The sequence below is a fragment of the Rhamphochromis sp. 'chilingali' genome (genome assembly GCF_963969265.1).
Source record: "Rhamphochromis sp. 'chilingali' genome assembly, chromosome: 6".
NCBI classification, from domain to species: domain Eukaryota; kingdom Metazoa; phylum Chordata; class Actinopteri; order Cichliformes; family Cichlidae; genus Rhamphochromis; species Rhamphochromis sp. 'chilingali'.
Genome location: NC_137933.1, coordinates 35,608,939 through 35,632,093, shown reverse-complemented (window position 1 = coordinate 35,632,093; position 23,155 = coordinate 35,608,939). Strand labels below are relative to the sequence as shown.

Here is a 23,155-nt window from a genome sequence, read left to right as displayed (position 1 = left end):
ACATTCTCATTTAGGATTTTCTGGCAGAGAGCAGAATTCCTGATTCCATCAATTATGGTAAGTCATCCAGGTCATGAAACAGCAAAGCAACCCCAGACCATCACACTACCACTTATGACATCCTGTGTTAGTTTAGCCAGATATAATAGATCTTGTCAGTCTGAATATTGTCGGAATATTTTCCCAAAAGTCATGGGGATCATCAAGATGTTTTTGTCCAGTGAGAGACGAATCTTTGTGTTGTTTTGGTCAGCTGTGGGATTTGCCTTGGACCTTTTTTATGGAAGCCATTTTTTTTCAGCCTCTTTCTTACTGCAAAATCATGAACACTGACCTAAAGAACGAAAGAAAGAAATCAGCAATGGGGCAAATATTTTTTCACAGAACTTTCTTCTTGATTCTTACTGTCCATCCCTTTGAGGCTATATGACGTACAGTATGCTGGCGCTGTGGTTCCCAGAGAGTGTGTGGGTGTTTGCCTGTGAGGGTTTACAATATCTACCCACAATAAAAATGCACTGGCTCATTAGTGTATTCCATTGTGCATACAAGTATATAATTCTGCACAGTATATTACAACTTATTTGTCACACACGCAGTCAAAGGTGCCTAACCTGCAGCTACCTGAGGTACAGACGCCATTCTGTACCTCAGGCCCAGACTCATCAAAATGTCACACCGCATTTCCTGTTCTGATTTCATTTCCATTAATTCTCTGTTGTACGTTTTTCATCATTAGTGCTGCAAAGCCACCCAGGCTGTTGTCTGCATATCATCTATTATTTCCCCCCTAAATTCCCTTCCTCCTGCATGAGCACAGTGGAAAACAAACAGACGCTCATTAGCATGTGTGACCCGTTGGTGGTAAACAGGCTTATTTCCACATGAGTGAAGTGCGAGAATGGATTCCACCGGGACAGTTGAGGTAGGTGGGCCCGCCGGCTGCCTTCATGGGGACTTTAATAGGGACTTAACAAATGCAAGTGGACAGGCACAACATTCTCTGGCACAGGGGGTCATGTTGGTACAGTGAGCACTTGTTAGAGGGTGACTCACTGTATTTGGACTCTTGGGTGGCCACTGATATTCACTTCATTTTTAATGTGAATTTTTTTTTCTCCTCAGTGCTAATTGTTGGATTGTGACGGATGCTGAGTGCTGTCTGCCAGAGCTGAGGTAATGCGTGGCTTTCAAATAATGCTTCTGTGCTCTGCTCTTGAAGTGATGAAAGCGGCCTGTAATTACAGGGATAATCAAAACTGTCAGAGGCTCTTCTATGGATGGTTTTGTTTACTGTCTGCTTCTCTCACAGCGTCACAAGCTGCTGGCCCTCCACTTCCTCTGGCTGGGCCTTAGACCTCAAAAGATCACAGCAGTTGTATCTGTCTGAGAATCAAATGTAAGTAAAAGTCAGTTTCATTAATGGGTTGTTTTAGAAACCTGTTCGGCTTTCCTGTACTCAGCTCATAGGGCTACAGTATAACAAAGTTGCAGAACAAATCAGGTGGCTCTTTTATCATTTGTCCCTCGCAGGGATTAATCTGTTCATATCAGTACAAAGTCCTGATGGGAGTGGTCGCTTTCAGGGTGCCAATGGCCCCATGCAGAGGCCACCGGAGGTCCCTAAACTGTATGAAATTGATCTGAAAAACAATTATATGCTACTTTACTAATACACTGTTTGCTAGTTTTTCTTCTTCTTGTCACCTGTCTACATTTTTCCTCTTAGTTATGCTGCTTTTTCAAATAGAGATCAATATGTTGTCCAAGGAAAGGATTATAAGGATCACAGCTTCCATGTGGCATGTAAAAAAAGGCACATGTTACCTATAACTTCAAGAGGAATATGTCGGGTTCTTTTTGTTTGTTTGTTTTTGTTTTTTTTTAAAAAGCGGTATAAAATTTTCCATTCAGTCTTTTTTGTCCCACACTCAGTTACGTCTGTTCCCCTCAAGGTGGCAGCATTTCAGTATCTTTTCATTCCTTTGTTGTTGCAGGAGATGCTACAACAGTCTCCACAAGCCATGACAGCATGATACCTTTTAGGCACACACATTAGGCATTTAAGTGAAAGTACAGATAAGTATCTGTACTATTAAAAAAAACTAAACAAAACATAATTGTGTTAAAAAAAAATACTCTGATAAAAGCTGAAATACTGATTCTTTATTCAAGTAAGTGTGAAAAAGGACAGGTCTGAAATTTGTTTTCGTTTTTCCCCCCAAGCCAAGTCATATTAATATCATAATTAAACAATAGTGATATAAGAGAAACCTCAACTTTAATTCTAATTTTAATGAATTCACTTGAACATCTGTTACATAGAACATAATGTTACAGAGTGAAATTGATTATAATCAGCACACACCTAGTATAGAGCTAGTATAAACCACAAGTGAATCTGATCAGCATCATCAGCTTGAATTTGTGTGCTACCCTTGATGTGATATCACACTGACTTTGAACAACACAACTGCCCTGCACAAACTTCATTGTGGTATTGTAAACCAACCAGTGAAGCCTGCACTAAACTGGCCAGCATTTTCATGCAACCTCTGAATAATAACATTAGTACACTTCATTTTGTTTAGCAGGGTGTTTCACAATATGAAAAAAAAGGAAACATAACTTGAGATATAAAGTTGTATTTTAAACAAATGCTCAAATTAACAAGAACATCACATGATATAACCTTTAAATTTCCAGTTCATCAAATGTCACTGAGCAGTCCTTAAATTTTTAAAATAACCTCTCTTCTTCCTCTCTTGTCTTGTCTTTCATACATCTTTCTCTACCTCTGAGTGATGCTACCTCTCATTCTCACTCTCCCTGAGAAATGTGGCAGTTGCAGCACTAGCTAGCAGACAGATTTTGTGACAAACTGCACAGAAACAGCTATGTGAATGCCAATATTTGTTGAGCTGGTAGAAATGTTGCATTTTAAATTACCTACCACTTAAAAAAAACATGTCACTGCCTTTATGCTCAGTCCTTTTCTGGTGTGCTATTTTGTTTGGTTGTTTTTTCTTTCGCCTATCTCTTTGGACGTAATAAACATCAGTGATGCATACACTCACCTTCCCTCTATTTAGGTTTAAGTGAATTTGGTATTTCAAGGTGTGAGGTGAGAGGAAATAATGATTCCCCTGAAATGTCATAAGTCTAAAGTAAAAAGCCAGTTTAGAAAATATAAGAAGTAGAGAGTCTGGATATTTGTGTTAAAATGTGTTGAGTAAGAGTAAAAAAAAAAAACTGTCAGAAAAATAGATATCTGAATTTCTATTTATATACAGTAACAAAGTACTTTGTTATTTATCACTATTGGTTTTAGAGGTTAATTTTCCACAAATTTCAACTTTTTCCATCTCTTGTTTTTAGCATTTTAGTGAATAATTGGTATTAGGTATGCTAAGTAAGATCAAGTCAATTTAGGGATTTTAATTGTTGTAAAAAAACAAAACAAAACAAAAAACAAAACAATATTATTATTGTATTATTATTATTGTAAAACACTAAACACTAAATACCTGAGCACCATATCTCTATCTAGTAACACCTATGTTTACATAGGTTATCATCCTATAGGAAAAGACAGATAGCATTCATAGATATGTGGAAAAATTGGTCTATACAGCTAAAGATACACAGGTGGATTTGTTTTCCCTACCGTGACCAGGTTAGTATTTTTTTTCTGTGTATTTGAACCCTTGCTTCCCCTTGTGTATTTACAAGTAACTGCTAACAGTATAACCAGTAATTAACATTTCTGGAACACGACACAACCTTTTCAGAATAAACAGCTTGAACTCTGTGGGGTTTTTTTGGAACACAAATATTATTTCCTTTGGGTACCAATGGCAGTAAGAACATGGCAGAAAAAAGTGTATGTTTTCTTCCCTTGTGATAATTTGATTCTTAATGAGGGTCAAGTGAAGACCACAGAAACAGCATGCTGTGTTCACTGTAAATGGAAATCCTCTTTAAGGTGCAAACTTAAAGTGGTAGATTTAGAAATCTTTTAGCAGGCTAAGCACTTTATGAGCTTATCTTTTGTTGCATCCTAGGGAACATGGGAAAACGGATGCAAAATTTATAAGCCAGTTAACAAGTATCATATTTGCAGTCCGAGTCCAGCCTTTGGTAAGATACCGTTTCTGTAAATTATTACATTTGTGTCATATTGCACTGCTTGGTCACAAATTGTTGGCACGCCACTGTTAAAAAAAGGGGGGGTGCACTTTTGCGCACCCCCTTTACAACTACACCCCTGCAATCGTGCAGACAGACACGGTCATTGTATAGCTGGCCCTCCACTGTGTTTTTTGAGCGGAAAACAATCCTGATCCTGGATCAGTATCCCTGATTTCCTTCATACCTCATCATCGTAAAGGTAGTCGCTACGGCGGTGCCCCGAGAGGTGACAAGAGGTCTCACTCTGTTTACATTTTTCCATCCGATTTTTAAATAGAAGCTCCAACGAATAATTGCATCCCCCTGTAAAGCCATTTTTCTTCAGAGACCCGCTATTCCCATGCTATATCCATGCTGCCGTGTTTGATGAGAATGATAGCGTAACGAACACGCCTTGTGTGGATATTATGCACTTAAAATAATCCGATAGGGTGTGCAGTGTATGTAGTTTTACGCTTAATTCGACCAAAGATGCTCGAAACTGTTAAAAACTGAGGATTTCTCCCAATGAGCGCCACAGCAGTCACTATGGTAACTGCTCTCCATGGTGGCAAAGCTGCAGTAAGAGCGACGCCCTCTTTCACCGAGGCGGAGTGATTCATCACACGATGCATATACGATCTGTACGCATGGCGCCGTGTTTACGGCTAACACGGCAGACTGCAGACTGACCGAAGGAGACTGTGTGTGTGTGCGCGTACCTGTGAGTTATTCCATGTAACTGCGCGAACCGCTCACTTATCTATCGACCGAGGGCGTTAGAAAACCAAAGAATTTGACCTCAACCGCAGCAAAAAGCTCAAATATTCATTTTAGCCCGCTGGTATGAAGGTGAATTACCACAACAACGCGGTGCGTGTGTGCATGATGAGCGGCTGAGGAGGAGGAGGAGGAGGAGAAGAAGAAGGAGGCTGCGGTCTGAAGCCAGATTTTATCCTGGATATTTCGAAACAAACGCCGTGCCGTTTACTTAACGGAGCACTGTACAAGTGGAATATGTTACTGTATCCCCCAGTCCATCTCGGTCCATCCCAATTTTAGGGGAGGTTTGACCCGTTTTCTGCCTCCTGAGGATCCTCCAGCAACAGCAGCGGGACGGTGAACGGTTTTTCCTCCAGATATGGAGTGTGAAGATGCGGATTACAGAGGAATCCCCGCCGCTAGTTTAGATACAGTGGTCTTATATTCTCCAGTGCGGCGCTATCCAAGAGAAGAATAACTATGAATACATATTTTCTGACCTCGGGACTAAATCGGTGATATCGCTCTCTATATATGCTTTTTTAATTTTATTTTTTTTGGAGCACGACTGGACTCCCGTTAGGAAACGTGAGAGTGCAATCCTGCTAGCCTGTTTGTAGTAGCTATTAGCTCCATTAGCCGGCTAACAGCTAAAAGGTGCTGGCTGGAGCTTAAAAGGCGTTTTGATAACTCTGACTGGGTTTTCCCCACGTTTCCTTCCCACAGCATATTTATTTACTGGATTTAAAGTGTGATTCACTCATTCGGGGATGAGGTCTCGAAAGGAAAGGAGCCGCTTGACCTTGTTTTGGGGTCTGATGCTGGGTCTTTCGTCCTGCCTACGGCCCGCCACCGCAGAAAGTAAGTAATGCCTCTCTACGCTACTACACACACGGGCAAACTGTGTTTTTCCATGCTTCGTTAGTGTTCAAACACGAGGAAAAGGGTCATTTTTGTTAACCCGAAAAACAGTGTTTTACTGTAAATATCGCACATGTAATACTGCACTGTGTAAGCAGAGTGTTATTTCCGCTATTTGCACATTATTTTTATGCATTTAAAGTGAAAAACAGGTGTTGTTACTAGAAACGAAAAAAATATGGAATGTCACTTATGGTTTCACTATAGTTTTGCATTATTTCGGTCTAATAGATCATGATTTACTTTTCTACATTAAATTTGCGGTGTATATATTTATTTATCTTAAGTTGTTGTATTTATTTGGGCTTTAAATGGGCTTTTAAGTCACTGAGAGATTTTTGGGGGCTTTCTACATATGTAGGCTAGTTTGTTATGTCGAATTTATTTTAGAGGCAATTTTCCAACTTTGGAATAACTAAACTTTATCTTGTTCTGTCTGACACTTATCTTATTGCATGGAATTTGCGCTTTACACCTTGACATATTTTTATGAGACAAAAGGAAATATAATTTTAACTCTTGGTGAAAACTTTTTTTTTTGGTGTGACTATAATAGATCGTTTTAATATTTTACTTGGCGTTTCTAACTACATCACAAACATGAGTCAGCGTTATGACTATTCATTTAGTTTGTTTTTAAATACATCGCTGTGACTCATAGCATGATGAATCAGAACAAACAAAGTGGAGGTATGCCAATATAAAACCCCATCAAACAAGTGGAATGTTAGGAATTTTAAAATGTAATTTTTAGTTTAGTTTGACTCTAAAATTGAGAAATAATATTTTCACATTCAGGTAAGAAAAACAAACAAGATCTCACCTTTTATATAGCTTATCATATATCACATTTAGAGGATAAAAAGAAGAAGCACACCCAAGCATTTATTTCCTGTAAACATATTATATTTCGTTAACGTTTCAAGTTTTCCAGGAAAACGGCGTCCACCTGAAACTGACTTGGTTAAACACGGCCCTTACATTCAGTTAGGCAATGTTTTGTGTGCATGTTATTCACAATATAGGTTGTAATTTTTAGTAATGTTCCCTCGGGGCTGAGTGAAACTAATGCAGGTTTTTTGTTTTTTCCCCTCTCGCTGTACAGTCATTTATTCTCCTTTGTCAAACAAACCTGGGGATACCTTGACCTTGGAAATGCTTTCATGAATACCAGACACAAATCATTTGAGCGACAAGAGGCCACAGATAAGAATATTAGAATATTGTGGGGTCTTTTTTTATTATAATATATTTTTTAATGAAAAGTTGATAGCACTTTAAGGAGCGCTAATCAGACTGCATGGATTTTTCGCAATAAATAAAACTCGGTTGAGCACATAAACCTTACGACTTCTGTCAGCTTGTAAACCTTTTAATCTGATGCAGTTAAATTGTCTATAAATTTATATTCCTACATTTCTTTTTTATGTGTTGCCATCTGAAACGTTTCCATGTTTCCAGCTAAACTGTAAACTGGGCTTCCCGATTCATCCCATTCATGGTGACGTGCTGGGGAGGGCTGGGTTAGGTGGGTTTTTAACCAGGGTCTGGGTTTTAAAATAGAACAAGCCAAAGTACATTCACAAGCAACACAGACCAAGTTCTGTTGATTGGAAAGACTGAGGAGCTTGTGAACTGTGTGTTATGGGGTTTTGGTTACAGGACAAACCTGAGAGCTGCAGAGAGGTTCTCCCATCGAAGTCCTGCATTTATTCTTACTCTGGTGTGGAGCTGTGTAAAGATTCCTTGTGTGGCTTAACTTTGAGCCTTTTTACTGATTTACAGTATCAGATGGCACTGAAGTTCATCTGGCATGAAGGGTGTACTATGAAGCAAGTTCTGCATAGCAGGGCTTTCTTTGTGTTAGCTAGTTTGACAGAATCTAAAAACCCAGTTGGAGATAACAGGTATAACGTTTTTGGTTACCCTAAACCTCCTACTTCAAACTCTGTGCATGTTCACATAAAGAAGGTGCGTTCGATGTCTTGTTCAGTCATTTAAGCCAATCAGAAATTCTAAGAGAAAAAGGTAATAAAAAAACTCAGCAGTGGGATATTTAAATAAATCAGAGGCAGATCCAACATTAGGAAGAGCGCAATCATAAATCTTGTGAATTCATGCATGAATATATGTATTTTTACATTCAGAGGGCTCTGGGTTCTGGATTTTAATGTCTAATGACAAAGCTGCAGATTAGCACTCAAACTTTAAAATTGATCCAGTTAAATGACAGTCAGGTCTGAAGTGGATTTCAGGTTACTGCCTTTGCTTAGGTGTTTGGCTTTTGCAATATGAAGGATTTTGGATATGGTGTGCTTGCACGAAGTTGTGCATAAAACAAAAGCACGCAGCCTGACGGTGATGACAGGTAGATGAGACAGGTGATGATTGAAAAGTGGGTTTGAACAGGAAAGAGGATGAAAGCAGAGTAGAAAGAAATGCAAATAAATAAAAAACAAACAAACATACAAAGCACCGACAGTCTGACAATGTAACCAGAAGTTGGAACTTATGCTGTAACTTGCATCGTAACTTATGATGTAACTGGAATCTTCTGTTAACCCTATGCTGTAACCAGTCAGAGTCATTGTTGGCATTTGTCAGGTGCATGTCAGGTTGCACGGCTGTACCTTTTCTGCAGTGCTTCTTTATGTGATAATAATTAGACACAGCTCAAAAGGTTGCATATAATGTATTCTTTGAATGAACAGAATAGATTGTCTGTATCACACTTAGAGCATGCTAAAGATTAAAAGTAAGGGTGAAAAGGTGGTGCTTTCAGCTGATGTTAAACCAGAACTCTGAACAAGGCTATGTGCTAGGCATTAGTTACTAACCAGGTAAAAAGAGAGCCATAAAAACAAAATAAAATAATATACGTAAAACTCAGATTTTAAGCTTGACATACCTTTGCAACACCTTAATCTTAATTGGTAGCAAACCGCTCTGATTAAGTCCTGCTGCAGACGGAGCTTTCACATTACCCCAAACAAGTTTTATCTGTCACCGGTGATCTCTTTCTTAAAGCTTTCCATCACGTTTCTTCTCACCTTGCCTCTCATGTGGAAAAGTATTTATGACTACGCTTGCCCCTCAGGCAGTCTGTCACTAACGGGACGGAAACGAGGAGTAAACAGACTTGCTGCAGTCTAGTGGCAGCGTTTGAAGCACCAGCTCAGAGGCCTGTATTGCTTCCTATTTCTTGTCTCATGGAGCTTCTAGTGGATTTCCTCTGATTGTCTGTGGACAGTCTGGATGCTGCAGGCGGCTCGGAAAAGGTTATCAAAAGTAAATATGTGATCTGGAAGCTCATCAGAGCTGCAGAGATAGGCTTGTGTACTCAGCTGTTTAAAATCTGTCAGTGTGGAAGGAGAGGGAGGGGGAGTTATTAAGCTGCTACACCTGCTATTGGTATTTTCACTTAGCCGATGCGCACAACATACATTTTGATCACGAGCTTTTGTTTTTCACAAGCGGGATGGGAGCAGTTCCCATGAAAGATGGCTTTGCTGGTGCTGCAGTGAGGCCACAGAGGGTGAACTGATGAGGCCGCCTGTGGTGATGTAACGTCACCAGGCAGTGTGTCTTTTTACAGTCCTGGGTGTTGGAAGTGTATTAGCAGGTATGCGGCTCACTGAAGCCTGCTGACAAGTAGATTACAGACAAAGACATAACGATCATGCAGCACGCTTCCTGCTCTAAATCACACCAAGGGCCCTCAAGCCCTGCCTAGAGAGGTCTTAAACTCTACACACTAAGGGAAGCACAGTGTTTCCACTAAAACTGGAAGATAAAGAAAATAGTTTCTAAACTTAAATTAAAAAGAATATCTATCAGATTGTCATAGATGGTATATGTCCGTCAAATAAGTTAACAGGGTTGGTGCCTTTACCGGTACTGTACATTGACCAGTCATGTGTGCATGTGCAGTAAACCACCACAGATTTTTCCTGCATTAAAAAGGAGGTTTTGACCTCAGCTCATTATAATTTTTGAAGTGGGGTTTAATTTACATAAGCTTTAATAAATTTGTATTCATCAAATGGCTGAAAATATGAAATGCAGACTCTTTGCCTTATATGTGGACCAATCATCATGACTGTGATAGATAAGAGCTTAAAATAGGGATTGTAAAAATTAACATTGAAACTGATGAAAAGCTGAACTACAACTGAAACATTTTCAAACAATAAAAAGGAAGCCAGCTACTCAAACTAACTGAAACAGAACTAAAAAATCAAATTCAGTTCAGGTATTTATTTTAGTTCACAGAAACCTCCAGCTCCGTGTGTAGCTCATGGTTTGTATCCAGGAGATGTTGGTTTCACTTGTACCCTTGTATTGACTAGTCTTTTGTAAACATCACGTAGGATGACATTGTCACTAATATATTTTCCAACATATTTTGGAAAGCTTAATAATCCAAAGTGAAAAGTACTTTTTTTTTAAAGATTAGCAGGAATATTACCCATCTTTATCAACAAGTAGTTGGCTTACAGTTGGAGGGAAGTAACGCTCTTGCTCTGATTTTATCACTTGCCTGCAGTTTGCATTGTGATGGTGTCATACAATGATTTTAATGACCTGAGCATTTGTTCAGTTGAGGAATTAAAAATCCAGAAAATCCAGATTTTCTTGGATCTGGTTTCATTGCAAAGTTTTTCAATTTTGGGTGATTTCAACTTTAAATAAATGTCCTCATTCAAAGGTAAATGATTAGTTATTGTCAGAGTAAAACCTGGAACACTGTGCTATTGCAGTGTTGCCAATATTACATTATTCTATGCCACTAAACTGCATTGAGTGGTTTGGGAAGACATTCTGCCAGCAGAAAGGTTCATAGTGTTCTTTTTGAAATTAAACTTTGTTCCACCTCAATAGGAGCGAAGAAACACCACATATGTTTTTTGTAGAGTTCTATATTTTGGTATCGGCGGTACTGTCTGTAACTGATCCTGTGACATTTTGCAGAGAGCCATTTGCTGGGGTTATTTATTCAGTATCACTTTGTAGCGCACCGTCTGTCTACTCTTTATGATAATCATATATAAAACATGATTTGTTAGAAAACTGAAGGGATGTTTAAAATGAAACAATGCATTTGTTATAGCCATACCTTTGCTTTTATGGTAGATTTAAAAAAACAGAACAACACAAAACTCTCCTTTCTAGTCTTAAGTAGCACCAGACCTAATGTTTAACCACAAAATGTATTAACTCAGAAAACAATAGTTCTTTTTCTGGGAATGTACGATCTCCCCCTCTCAGTGTTGCTTTCGTACAGTAAAACTTTATAGACCAGCAGTAAAGTAAGTAGCAGTGTGACAACCTGTTAGCTGGTTGGTGTGAGTTTTCCATGACTCAGTGCCCTCCAGCTTTTTGAAGTCTAAATCCTCCTCACAGTGATGTGTGATAATGGCCTCTGCGTTTCTGTGGGTGCTGTGGGGCTTGAGGCAAAGTATTGTGCACACCTAAAGTGAGAGGAAAAGTTGGAAAGGCAAAATCAGTCTACCGATCATCACCTGTTTTGCCAAACTATGCCTCATGCTGGTTCGGTTTTATTCCACATAGATTCCAGCACAGTGCCTCCTTTTAAATCCTTCACTTTGTAGTTTGTTTGGTTTAGAGGTTGTCTTTGTCTAAAAAGAATCAGCCCACTGACTGCCTCAGTAAATAAAATACTTCTCAAGAGGTTAAAAAGAAAACAAATGTGAACAAATCTATTTTTACACTGAACATAAAAGTACATAAATGCATGTTTTTGCAATTAGTTCTCATCAGAGGGGCTGGCAGCTGTCCTTTGTTGTCAGTGCTTTGATCAAAAGCCCTAACATTTCACTTCTGACCTTGGCAAATACTTCTAATAGTTATAATACTTTTAATGTAGTTCACTACATCTTAGTGTATGTAGTGAATACTAAAGGGCGAGACATGGATCACGGCTTTAGGGGGTTAGAGGCATTAGGGGTCCATCTTTGTTTTAGAGCTAAATGACACTTGTTGGGGAAACTTTTGTTAAAGGCTAACAAGCTAAGGGGAACTTGCACTATTCTCTTATGCACTACAGCTCTGTGTGCTCTACTTTATCCCTCTCCCCTCTCACGTACACAAGGTGAAACTACTTGAGAAACTTGTAAGGACACACATGAGTCCAAAATGCATTAAATGCTGTGACACCGCACTGAAATTAAACAAGGACACACAAATTAGGTAAAAAATGGGGTGACCCAGAAGACAGTGGTGAAGGAAACTGATCACTGGATGGATTGCCATTATTGTCAGTGTGCCCTCAGAGGATATAACCTGTTACTCTTATCTCCTAACTTTTTCCTACAAGTTCCATGCTCACTCCCCGTTTTGTTCAGATGACAGAATGTTTGGGTCACCAAGATGTATCTAGAAGTTGTGAAAGGTTTCTATAGGTGCACCTGAGGAAGGGTAATTAACAGTTGCTTAAGGTCGTTGCTTTCAGCTGCTCTTGAATGAGTTGTTGGTTAGTTGTCATCTTCAGCTTGTGTGGAAAATGTGCAGGTCTCACAAGGAGTTTGAGAGACAGTTGTACATCACACTGACATCGATTAGTCCTTCTTCTATTGCCTTCACATAAAATATAAAAATATCTAGATAAATAAACCTTATATGGAAAGATATCAATGCATTTAAATAAAAAAAGACTGTGTGTATAGTGGGAAAGGGGCATTGTATACCCAGATGATTGCCAAGAAAAAGAACAGAACAGAAGTACAAAGGATGCCCAGTTTGTCATTAGTCACACTAACTTCACCACCTTGGCTCACCTACTTCTAGCGCCCTACTTCATGTACTCATGGGTAGGACCACATCATCCTTGAACTCAATCTTCAAGTTTCTAGATGTACCTTGCACAACATACTCAACACACACATGTTGACCAAAGGTTTCCACAGACTGTCACATCTCATCTCAGGAAGCATCAAAAGTGGCAATAAATGCCTATAAAAGTATTCAAAAGTGCCTTTTTGTAGTAATTTCTTGCTACTTTAGGTTTTATTTTATTTCATTTCACTTTTATTAAACAAGGAATTCTCTTGAGATTAAAATCTGTTGGTCAAGGTACAGCTGGCCAAGAAGGAACACCATTACAAAATTATGGATTATAAAATCCGTACACCGTGAATGCACATTCACAGACAAGGTAAAGTCATAGTACAAAATACAAAGTCCACTGTGCAACACATAGTGTTGCAGATGGAAATGACATGTTTTTGCAGCTGATTAAAAAATCTTGAAAGTCATAAACATTATAACTGCTAAATACAGGTTTTTGGCATTGTCATCATGATTCTGTTGGTCTGAAGCACAGCTTCACCTCACGTAGTTCCAGACTCTTGTTTCATGAAGAGTTATGTTACTACAGTACTTGTAAAACCTTGTCATCATTAATTATGTCCTTTGTTTGACAAGTTATTTTATCACATAATGTATTTGATCAACTGACACGGTGTACATGTTTTATGTACGATGTCTTTGATAGTCGAATAGTTTCTAACCCTTTGATGTTGATGCGTTACGAAGGGTTGATAAAAACATACAGCGAAACGAAATACTGTGGTTGTAATAAATGGCTGCAAGTGTAACAACAGCCTCAACGCTGTGCAATCAAAACTTTATTGCACTGTTAACCTAAGCTTGGATCGAACGTGACTCAAGTGTTTACTTTGTCACACCATGTTAAGTTGCCATTGAAATGAGAGCTGCAAGGCAAACACACTCTGTCAGCAACAGCACGGCTCAAATGTACTGTCAATATTTTAAAAATGTACTGGATAAACCTTTAGGTATCGCTATTGCAGAGCTGGAAACCACTGATATTCTTAACAGCTATTTATTGCTAAGGGTGGGTCCATGAGTTATGAATTCTCCATCATTTTTAAACAAGGTTTTGTTGTCTAGCTTCTAAAGATCAGGCAGGACCGTTTGGATTTAGCCAAGAATGCGATTGTAAAGACGAAATTGTTCTGATTCCTGACCAGAACTTTAAATTAAAGGACACAATACAGCTTTAGTTGCAATTGTGGCTTCTGCTAAATATTCTTAAAAAAAAAAAAGAAGAAGCTGGGATAAAAGTTGCTTTTTTTTTTTCTTTTGCATTAATTCTGACACAAACCTCATTTTCTATCTTGTTATAATCAGATGGACCTCTTTGCATCTCTCAGCAGTGCCTTTTTGAGTCACTTCCAGTTTAGTTTTGACCTGGTCAACTATATCTATTTAAAGACGCAAAACTCGCAATGTTTCTGTAGGTTAAGTTATGGAAAGACTTAAAGGTTGTTGAAGTTCCGTTTTTCTCTAGATGGCTCAGCTGCTCTGATTACTAAGATGTTTTCATGGTTAAAAATTTTCTTCAGACTGGGACAACCACCTCACTCATGTTTTTCATTTGATTTATATTTAACATTCAAGGAAATTCCCTGCAATAAGATTCATATTTTTCACAATTTTGTCATTGGCATGATGGTAAAATAATAAATAATGAAAAATACTGGGATCATACCTTTTGCTGCAGTTGAGCAGCTGTATTATATAGCAGTGAAATACCTGAGGTGTTACATATTTACTTTTCGATGTAACTGATACTGACCTATGTTTTATTTTGGGTTTTTTTTGTTTTTGTTTTTTCTCCTCCCCTGCAGTCTGTGGACCCAACATTGATATTGGCAATGACATCACTGAATTCAGGCGTCTGGAGAACTGCACAGTGGTGGAGGGCTACTTGCAGATCCTCCTCATTGGTGACAAAAACAACAACATCAACAACCAGGAAGTCTTCCGCTCCCTCAGCTTCCCCAAGCTGACCATGATCACAGACTACCTGCTGCTATTCCGGGTATCCGGCCTGGACAGTCTGAGCACGCTCTTTCCCAACCTCACTGTCATTCATGGTCGTAACCTCTTCTACAACTACGCCCTGGTGATTTTTGAGATGACCAGCCTGAAGGACATCGGCCTGTACAACCTGAGGAACATCACCCGTGGAGCCATCCGTATTGAGAAAAACCCTGAGCTCTGTTACCTGGACTCCATCGACTGGTCCCTCATCATGGATGCAGAATTCAACAATTACATTGCTGGAAACAAGCAGTCGAAGGAGTGCAGTGATGTTTGCCCAGGTATCATGGAGAACAACCCCCAGTGCAGCAAGACCATGTTCAACAACAATTATAACTACCGTTGCTGGAACTCCAATCATTGCCAAAAAGGTAAGGAAAGTGTTACAGACAAAAACTTATCAGGGATTTAAAATGTAAATATCATCCGGGCAGCCTTTGGTCTGATTAGTGTAGATTTGAATTTACCAACCTGTCTGTTTAACTGCTTTATTGTATTTTGACGCAAAGAAGGAGGAAAGCTGGGAGGATGTTTTTATGCAAGATTAACTTGTCTGCAGATCTTTGCATTACAATTTCCCAGATGTTTATCTGCAGAGCTCAACAGTGGCATCATTTTTGGCTCAGCCCATGGTTTTGTTGTGTAAGGTTTAGGAACTACTAGTCTGTCTAATGCTAATGTATACTTGCTTGTTTAGAAAAATGTTTTAAATGTTTCCAAAAAGAAACAGTAGCTCACATATCGCAGTCAGATGTTTTGTATGGTCCAGTAGTTCTCACCTGCCTTAAAAAATGAAAACACTAGGTGAAGGAGTAAATGTTACAGAGCTTAATTAAACCGCTCCGGTTACGATGAGTGCGAAGGCGGCCTTTAATTTTGTGTTTATGACTGCAGCGTTTTAGATGACTTGTTTTGCTGGTGCTTTTCAGACGATGTGTTTTGGCTGACTGTGTGCGTGTGTGTCTGTCTGTCTGAATTGTTTCCCTGGTGACTGGCGCCTTGCTGCAGACTCAGCATGTTGATGTTTTCTGCCTTGTGACATAGAACTGTCGCTGGGCTCGCTTGGACTATAAGCACGCCTGTATACATGCGCGCGCACACACGGTAATGATCATCAAATGCATTCGCAGCACATACAGAGATATAGACACATAAACAGGTAAATTACATATGCAGATATCTCTGACAAGCACATCTACGCATGGCCTGCTTCGTGAGTTGTTGGATTGACAGCGTGTGGGCATGATGGGAAAGAAATCAGAAGGTGAACTGAGCTGGAGGAGGATGTGTCGGATGGATGGATGTGGATGGAGGAGGTGTTTGTCATTCCTCTTGAGAAATGGACAGTCTTTGTCTTTGTCTAGAGACTTTTCCTTTTCTTGCATTAGACACAAGGAGAAAGTACAAGATAATTTTATCATTCAGTACTTTATGAACGATGACCTAGAAAATTTACCACAAGCAATCTGTCTAAAGTTGTGTCTTGCAGGAAGGCCATGTGCCGCCCCACCTGCTGCTTCATGAAGTCAGCAACTTTTTTGTCTTAGTATACCAGCTGCACAGTCAGCGAGGAGATCAAGTGTCGCGCTGTACAGAAACAATAAGGTTTCTTCCGATAAAAGGCCATCTTTCTGTCTTCACTCGGAGATAGTAATATTGTTTTTCAAGGGGCAGAGGAAAATGAAGGACAGTAGATTAGGTTCACTGATGAACAATGGCACTGGGTAATATTTTATACATCAAGTCTGCGCACATTCAACAATGCCATGTTTGTTTTGTTGCATCAATAAGTCCAGTGCTTTAAACTGCAGCGGTAGTCTTTGTTCTGGTCAGGCACATGAACCAGTTCTCCAACCTCTCTAGTTGAAGGAGCTATCGTCACCAGCTGCAGCGCACATTTCTCCAGCCACTAAAGGAGGGACACTCTGGAGCTGCCTGCACATAATGCTCACTGTCGCTGCCCAACGGCACATGCCTAAAGTGACATTTCAACTGCTGGCAGGCACTTTGTGGTCTCTTCAGCTTGTCTTACACCACTTAAGTTTTGTAACCTGGTACATGTGGTGTCTTTAGGTGATATATCAATGGAGGACAAAGAGATTCACAGATAACTAAGAGGGAGACCCTGCAAGAGCTGGAAAAGATCAGACAAATAATAATAACAATAATAATAATAGTAATAATTCTTTATTTAAAAGGGACCGTACAGTTTAACATAGTCAAAGTATAAAACATGAAACTGATGTACTGCACAAAAGTTTATGGCTATTGCTAATTTCCAACCATTGTCCCTTGTTGGGCTGCCTTTATGGAAAATGTTGTCCAAATTTAGATCTGCGATATGACATTTTGCTATTATATTATATGGTATAGGGCTGTGCGATATGACCAAAATTTCATATCCCGATATAAGGCATCTATCGTCCCGATAATGATATAAATCACAAAAATTTAACATTTTCTGTAAATTCTGTGAATCTCGGGCAGCTCGACTTGCGTGAAGTGTTTCCAGCTGGGCGTCGTGTACCTGGAGTCGAGTTTTTTAACGCTGTATGAAACCATACATTTTTAGACTTAAGTTTTAACGGCCGCTGTTTTCTTTGTAAGTATTTATTAGGGAAAAGTCTGTTGTAACGTTTGAGTCTAAGGTTTATTTTTTAGCACCTGACGGCTCTTTTTTTGCTTCTCATCCGTAAATAATCTGCTCTTTCACGTGATTCAGTTTATTTTGAAAAGTCTCAACAGGATGACTTACTGTCTGGAGATATGGGGTAATGCATATAAAACGAACACTCTTCCTATTTTCAAGTTACAAAAAAAAGCTATAAGAATTATAAACCAATCAAACTATATAGAACCAACTAACATTTTGTTTATTAATCTGAATACCCTGAAATTTTATGATTTAGTTGAATATAAAATGGCACAGATAATGTATAAAGCACAAAATAACTTGCTTTGCCCCAGTACTCAGAAGCTGTTCAAAGTCAGAGAGAGTCAATATGACTTAAAGGGAACAGATTTCTTTAAAAAAAAACAAGATAAGGACAAATATAAAGCAGAGATGTGTTTCTGTTAGAGGAGTTAACCTGTGGAATAGTTATGACAGTGATTTAAAAAGGTGTAGTTCATTTTCCTTGTTTAAAAACATGTTTAAAAATAGAGTAATAGAAAAATATATAAATCAAGAATGAAAAGAGCAAAAAGGAGAAAAAAAAATAACCTCTTGATTCTTTTGCTTTGATGTAGTTACTTATCTAAGGTGGAAAGTTTTTTTTTTTTCTTTGTTTTTTTTTTCTTTGTTTGTTTGTTTGTTTGGTTTTTGCTTTGTTTTATTATTTTCTTCAAGCCCTGTGTACAGGAGCTGCATACAAAAAGATATTTTGTGAAAAGGGTTGGCGTAATAAGCAAATGCTTCAGCCAATACCTTTTGATTAGCCTTGTCTCATGCTTTCTTTCTTTATGGTAGATTTTTGTTCTGTTTTCACTGGTTTTTTTTTTTTTTGTTTGTTTGTTTTTTTCACTGTTTTCACTGAGATTTGAATTTGAATGCTAATCAATAAAATCAAATCAAAATCAAATCAAAAATCAAATCAAAATCAAAAAAGGATCTTGCGCTTTATTGTGAAAGGTTTATGTGGTAAATAAACAAGCGGACACACTAACGACAACGCATAAAAACAGGCGCTTGTCCGTCCGTAGTGTGGTTATATTAAATATACGAGAAAGAGAGAACTTTAAGAAATTAATATAGCCACTACAGTGACCATCGAAACGATGAAAAAATATTGCCGTAAACAGTTTATTTTGCGACACCACAAAACAAACGATGGCGTAAAATGAAACGATAGATGTTTTTATATCGTCATCCGATATATATCATTATATCGAACAGCCCTATTATAGTAATGTGATTACTATCTTGTCTTTGGATGTATCTATTAAGACACTCTGGGACCAGCCTATTTATACACTTGAAGACTAATTTAACAAAACACAAATGATTGAAACTCTTAAAACTAAGTAAATTATATTTCATTAAAAGTTGTGATGCATAAAGTAATTAAAGTAGGAGTGGGTATCATCACTGATTTCTAGAATCAATTTGATTCAAAAGGTCCAGATTCGATTCGATACACGATTCGATTAGATTCAGTTTTGACTCAGACAGTTAGAAATATTATAATTCTGATCATTTATCAGTACTGACAGTTGTGAGACTTAATCAGAGGTGTAAGCATCATAGCAGATGCCTTTGTGCCAAAGTAACTGAGGATAAAACACAGAAAAACATGAAGGAGATTTTCCTGGCCTGGCTTTATATAGTAGATAACCTTAAAAATATTTTGCAGTAGAACAAAAACAGAAGAAAACAAAGAATCAACACATGAACATTACATGATGGTGCTGAAGTGAAGCAGAACAAAGTTACAGAGGTTTTATTAGAGACGCAGCTAAGCATTTTGCAATTTGGCGTAATTTTTAAAAAAGTTTAAATTTCTTTGGTATTGAACAGCAGAAATTAGGCTTTCTTGTTGGAAGTCATTTAAAAAAAGAGAAGAAAAGAAAACAGCGGCCGACAGTGCTGTGAACAACGGTACACTGGTGGTTAATAAGTAAGCAAATAATATAGAAAACGGAGATTTGAGATGGGAAACTGTTCTTGAAATACACTGAGAGAAAAAGAGAGACAGAGCTGTGCAGGAATTGTGATTTTTATTGCGGTGGAAGCAAAGCAGCAAAAGTAAGAGGGAATTCATGACGATGTTTATGTGAAGCGTAGTTTTGATCTTCTTTTGGTGCTGGTTCAGTCAGTTTTGGTTGGAGAGTGACAAAACCTGCAGCTTCAGAATCTGTGAGCTGTTGGCTTTCAGCACCGGCAGCGTGCCTGTGTACGTGCCGTTGGGTGAGAACGCCGACAGCTCACAGATTCTGATGCGTCGGGTCCGCGCTTTGTGTTTACGTCTTTTTGCGGAATCCGTCTGGGATTCAGGTCTGGGGAACGGATGGGCCAGTCCATAGCATCAATGCCTTCGTCTTGCAGGAACTGCTGACACACCCCAGCCACATGAGGTATAGCATTGTCTTGCATTAGGAGGAACCCAGGGCCAACTGCACCAGCATAAGGGGTCTGAGGATCTCATCTCGGTCAGTCAGGCTACCTCTGGCGAGCACATGGAGGGCTGTGCAACCCCTCAAAGGAATGCCACCCAACACCATTACGGACCCACTGCCAAACCGATTATGCTGGAGGTTGTTGCAGGCAGCAGAACGTTCTCCACGGTGTCTCCAGACTCTGTCACGTCTGTCATATGTGCTCAGTTTGAACCTGCTTTCATTTGTGAAGAGCGCAGGGCGCCAGTGGCGAAGTTGCCAATCTTGGCGTTCTCTGGCAAATGCCAAACGTCCTGCATGGTGTTGGGCTGTAAGCACAGCCCCCCACCTGTGGACGTCGGGCCCTCAGGCCACTCTCATGGAGTCTGTTTCTGACCGTTTGAGCAGACACATGCACATTTTTGGCCTGTTGGTGGTCATTTGAGAAGGCTCTGGCAGTGCTGCTCCTGTTCCTCTTTGCACAAAGGTGGAGGTAGCAGTACTGCTGCTGGGTTGTTGCCCTCCTACAGTCTCCTCCACATCTCCTGATGCACTGGCCTGTCTCCTGGTAGCGCCTCCATGCTCTGGACACTACGCTGACAGACACGGCAAACCTTCTTGCCACAGCTCGCATTGATGTGCCATCCTGGATCAGCTGCACTACCTGAGCCACTTGTGTGGGTTGTAGACTCCGTCTCATGCTACCACTAGAGTGAAATCACCGCCAGCATTTAAAAGTGAACAAAACATCAGCCAGAAAGCATAGGTACTGAGAAGTGGTCTGTGGTCACCACCTGCAGAACCACTCTTTTATTGGGGATGTCTTGCTAATTGCCTATAATTTCCACCTGTTGTCTGTTCCATTTGCACAACAGCATGTTAAATTGATTGTCAATCAGTGTTGCTTCCTAAGTGGACAGTTTGATTTCACAGAAGTGTGATTGACTTGGAGTTACATTGTGTTAAGTGTTCCCTTTATTTTTTTGAGCAGTTTGGTTTTGTGAGGTTTAACCTGAGAGTCTGGTGTCTCGATTTTATATTTAAAAATTGATTCAGGATTTTAATGAATCGATGTCGCTTTGTTCAAGCTAAAATCGATTTTAATCGGAAAATCGATTATCGAAACCCACCCCTAAATTAAAGCATTCAAAGTAAAATGCTGCACAAGTGTGACATTAACATAAAAGGACTTGTAGTTTAAAGTGCTTTGAATGGTCAGTAAGACTTAAAAATGCGAGTACATTTCATTACATTTTGCGCAACCATTATTAACAATAACAGTGGCGTAGGAGTGCCGTGATCATTCATGGGTGCACAATAAAAGTTAAAATCTGTTGAAAAATAAACTTAGGTGGCTGTTACTAGACCTCAGCTGTAAAGTAAGTGTGTGTGTGCGTGTGCGCGCTGTATCTACAGCAAATGTATCTGCATATTTTTTTAAATTAATAATTTAATCCTAAATGCCTCAGTACTTAATTTACCAGTGCCACTGCGAAAGTTGCTTCCACTGCTACTTCAGCTGCTAAACCATCTGCTGCTACAACCAGTACTATTACTTCTGCTTCTCCCACAAAGACTACAAGTTCTGCTGCTAAAACCACTGTTAACACTACTGTAAGAAGTGCTAGTACTCAGGGCCACATTCCTCTTGTTTGCAGCTGTATGAGGTCAGAGCAGAACACACAGACACAGACAGACAGAGACCTCTGCTCTGCTATACTGTTGGCTAACTGGTGCCAGCACATTTAACGTGGTGTCTGGGTGAAAAGTCTGTTGTTTTCCAATTACCGGTAATTTCACCACTCATGTTCCAAAGCATCTAAGTTGCTGTTTACCCCCAGCAACAATATTTCAGAACCTGACTAACTGGACACTTTTAGTCATGACTTGTGTATTTTTGTTCAGCTGGCATCTTCGTGCCTTTTTGTTAACTAGACTAAAGATAGGGTGGCGAATGACCCTGCAAAGATGCGTAAGTAGTCTACCAGAGGCTCCAGAGGGAGTGTGTCAGCCAGGGCAAATGGGCCATCAGTTGCTGCCGCCGCTGCCTTAAAACAGAATTGATCTCAGACAACATGAGCACTGCTGCTCTCACTGCAGAGACTGCGTGTTGTGCTATTTATTAGGCACTTTATTGGAAAAGTCTGCTGGTAGTAAAGCTAGGCTTCATTAAGTGAGGAAGGCCAATGGCTGGAGTAGTTGAGCAGGCTGACCAAGCATGTTGTCTGGCCACTCCACTACCTGCAGCTCAGAGGCTTTACGTGCAATCCTGTGTGTTAATAGTATGTAGCAATAAATAGAGCAAAACTTGGTTCTGTTTATGCAATTGTAGCAGCAAACATTGCGGCCACACAGGATCATACTTCATCATCATGATTTGTCTCCTGTGATAACGCCCTGTATCAAGCTTCAGTAATCTTATCTGGAAGCTATTGTTTAAATATGTGTCTGGCTCACAAGCCTGTTGTGCCAGCACTTTGTATTCAAAGGCATTTTATTTCCAGACACAGTCATTCATGGGATCAATATATGACGAGAGAGAAGAGTGCCAACCCTGTTTTCAGAGAGTTTATATAAAGGACGTGCCTTTAGACTGAACTCATTCATAAAACTGTTACAGCGAAAAGAAGGTTCAAAGCCTGCTTTCTTCTCTGGGAAAGTTTGGTGGGGGGGGGGGGGGGGCTGCATTCTCCTGTGTTTACTTCCTCATTTGTTTTTTGGAATCTGGTTTGGGTGTTTTTGTCTCCTTCATAACTCATGGGCTGCTTCTAAAGAAGAGCCATGTCCGAGCATGCTGGGAAGCAAACACGTTGTTTCAGTCGCGCTCTCAAGCACACGAATCCACACACTCTCTCACACATCGAACAGCATGGGGGATGTTTTCCGGTGCTTTGTACGGTCTGAGGAGATGAAAGCACATCATTAAAGTACAAAGTAGGACTTCTGGGATTTACTGGAAGGAATTTTTGTCTTTTGTTAACCCCTGGCTGAGGGGATTACACATTAAACTAGAAGGATTGTCTTTAGCGGTGCTGCTCATTCAGTTGTTAACTTAGTTTACAGTACCTGGCGTGTCAGTATTGGAGCGTTTATATTTATAGTCCTTAAGCTAGCATGCCCTCCTGATGAGGCAGTGTGCATTGTGCGTTAGTATTATTAGTATATATACAAAAGGAATGTGCTTATGTGCACATCAAGATAAAAATCAAGGATGGAAGCAATTTTCCAAACCTGTTTGTAGAGTTTGAAAGTTTCTGTCTTTGGTGACCTATAGCGGTAGACTCAAAAATGCAGTGGCATAGACTATTTGACACAATTTCACAGACATTTTGAGAAGACT

At 39.5% G+C, this 23,155-nt stretch overlaps 1 protein-coding gene across 1 annotated transcript in view; it reads left to right on the top strand.

Annotated features, from left to right (window-relative positions):
• The first annotated feature begins 4,817 nt into the window (after positions 1–4,817).
• The window catches only part of LOC308398148 (insulin-like growth factor 1 receptor), a 61,266-nt gene continuing 42,928 nt past the window's right edge, over positions 4,818–23,155 (top strand). The window contains exons 1-2 of the mRNA XM_080884604.1: positions 4,818–5,793; positions 14,526–15,092. Of these exons, the coding sequence (XP_080740730.1) occupies positions 5,703–5,793; positions 14,526–15,092 (658 nt within the window). The 5' untranslated portion in view covers positions 4,818–5,702. The remainder of the gene's footprint in view (positions 5,794–14,525; positions 15,093–23,155) is intronic.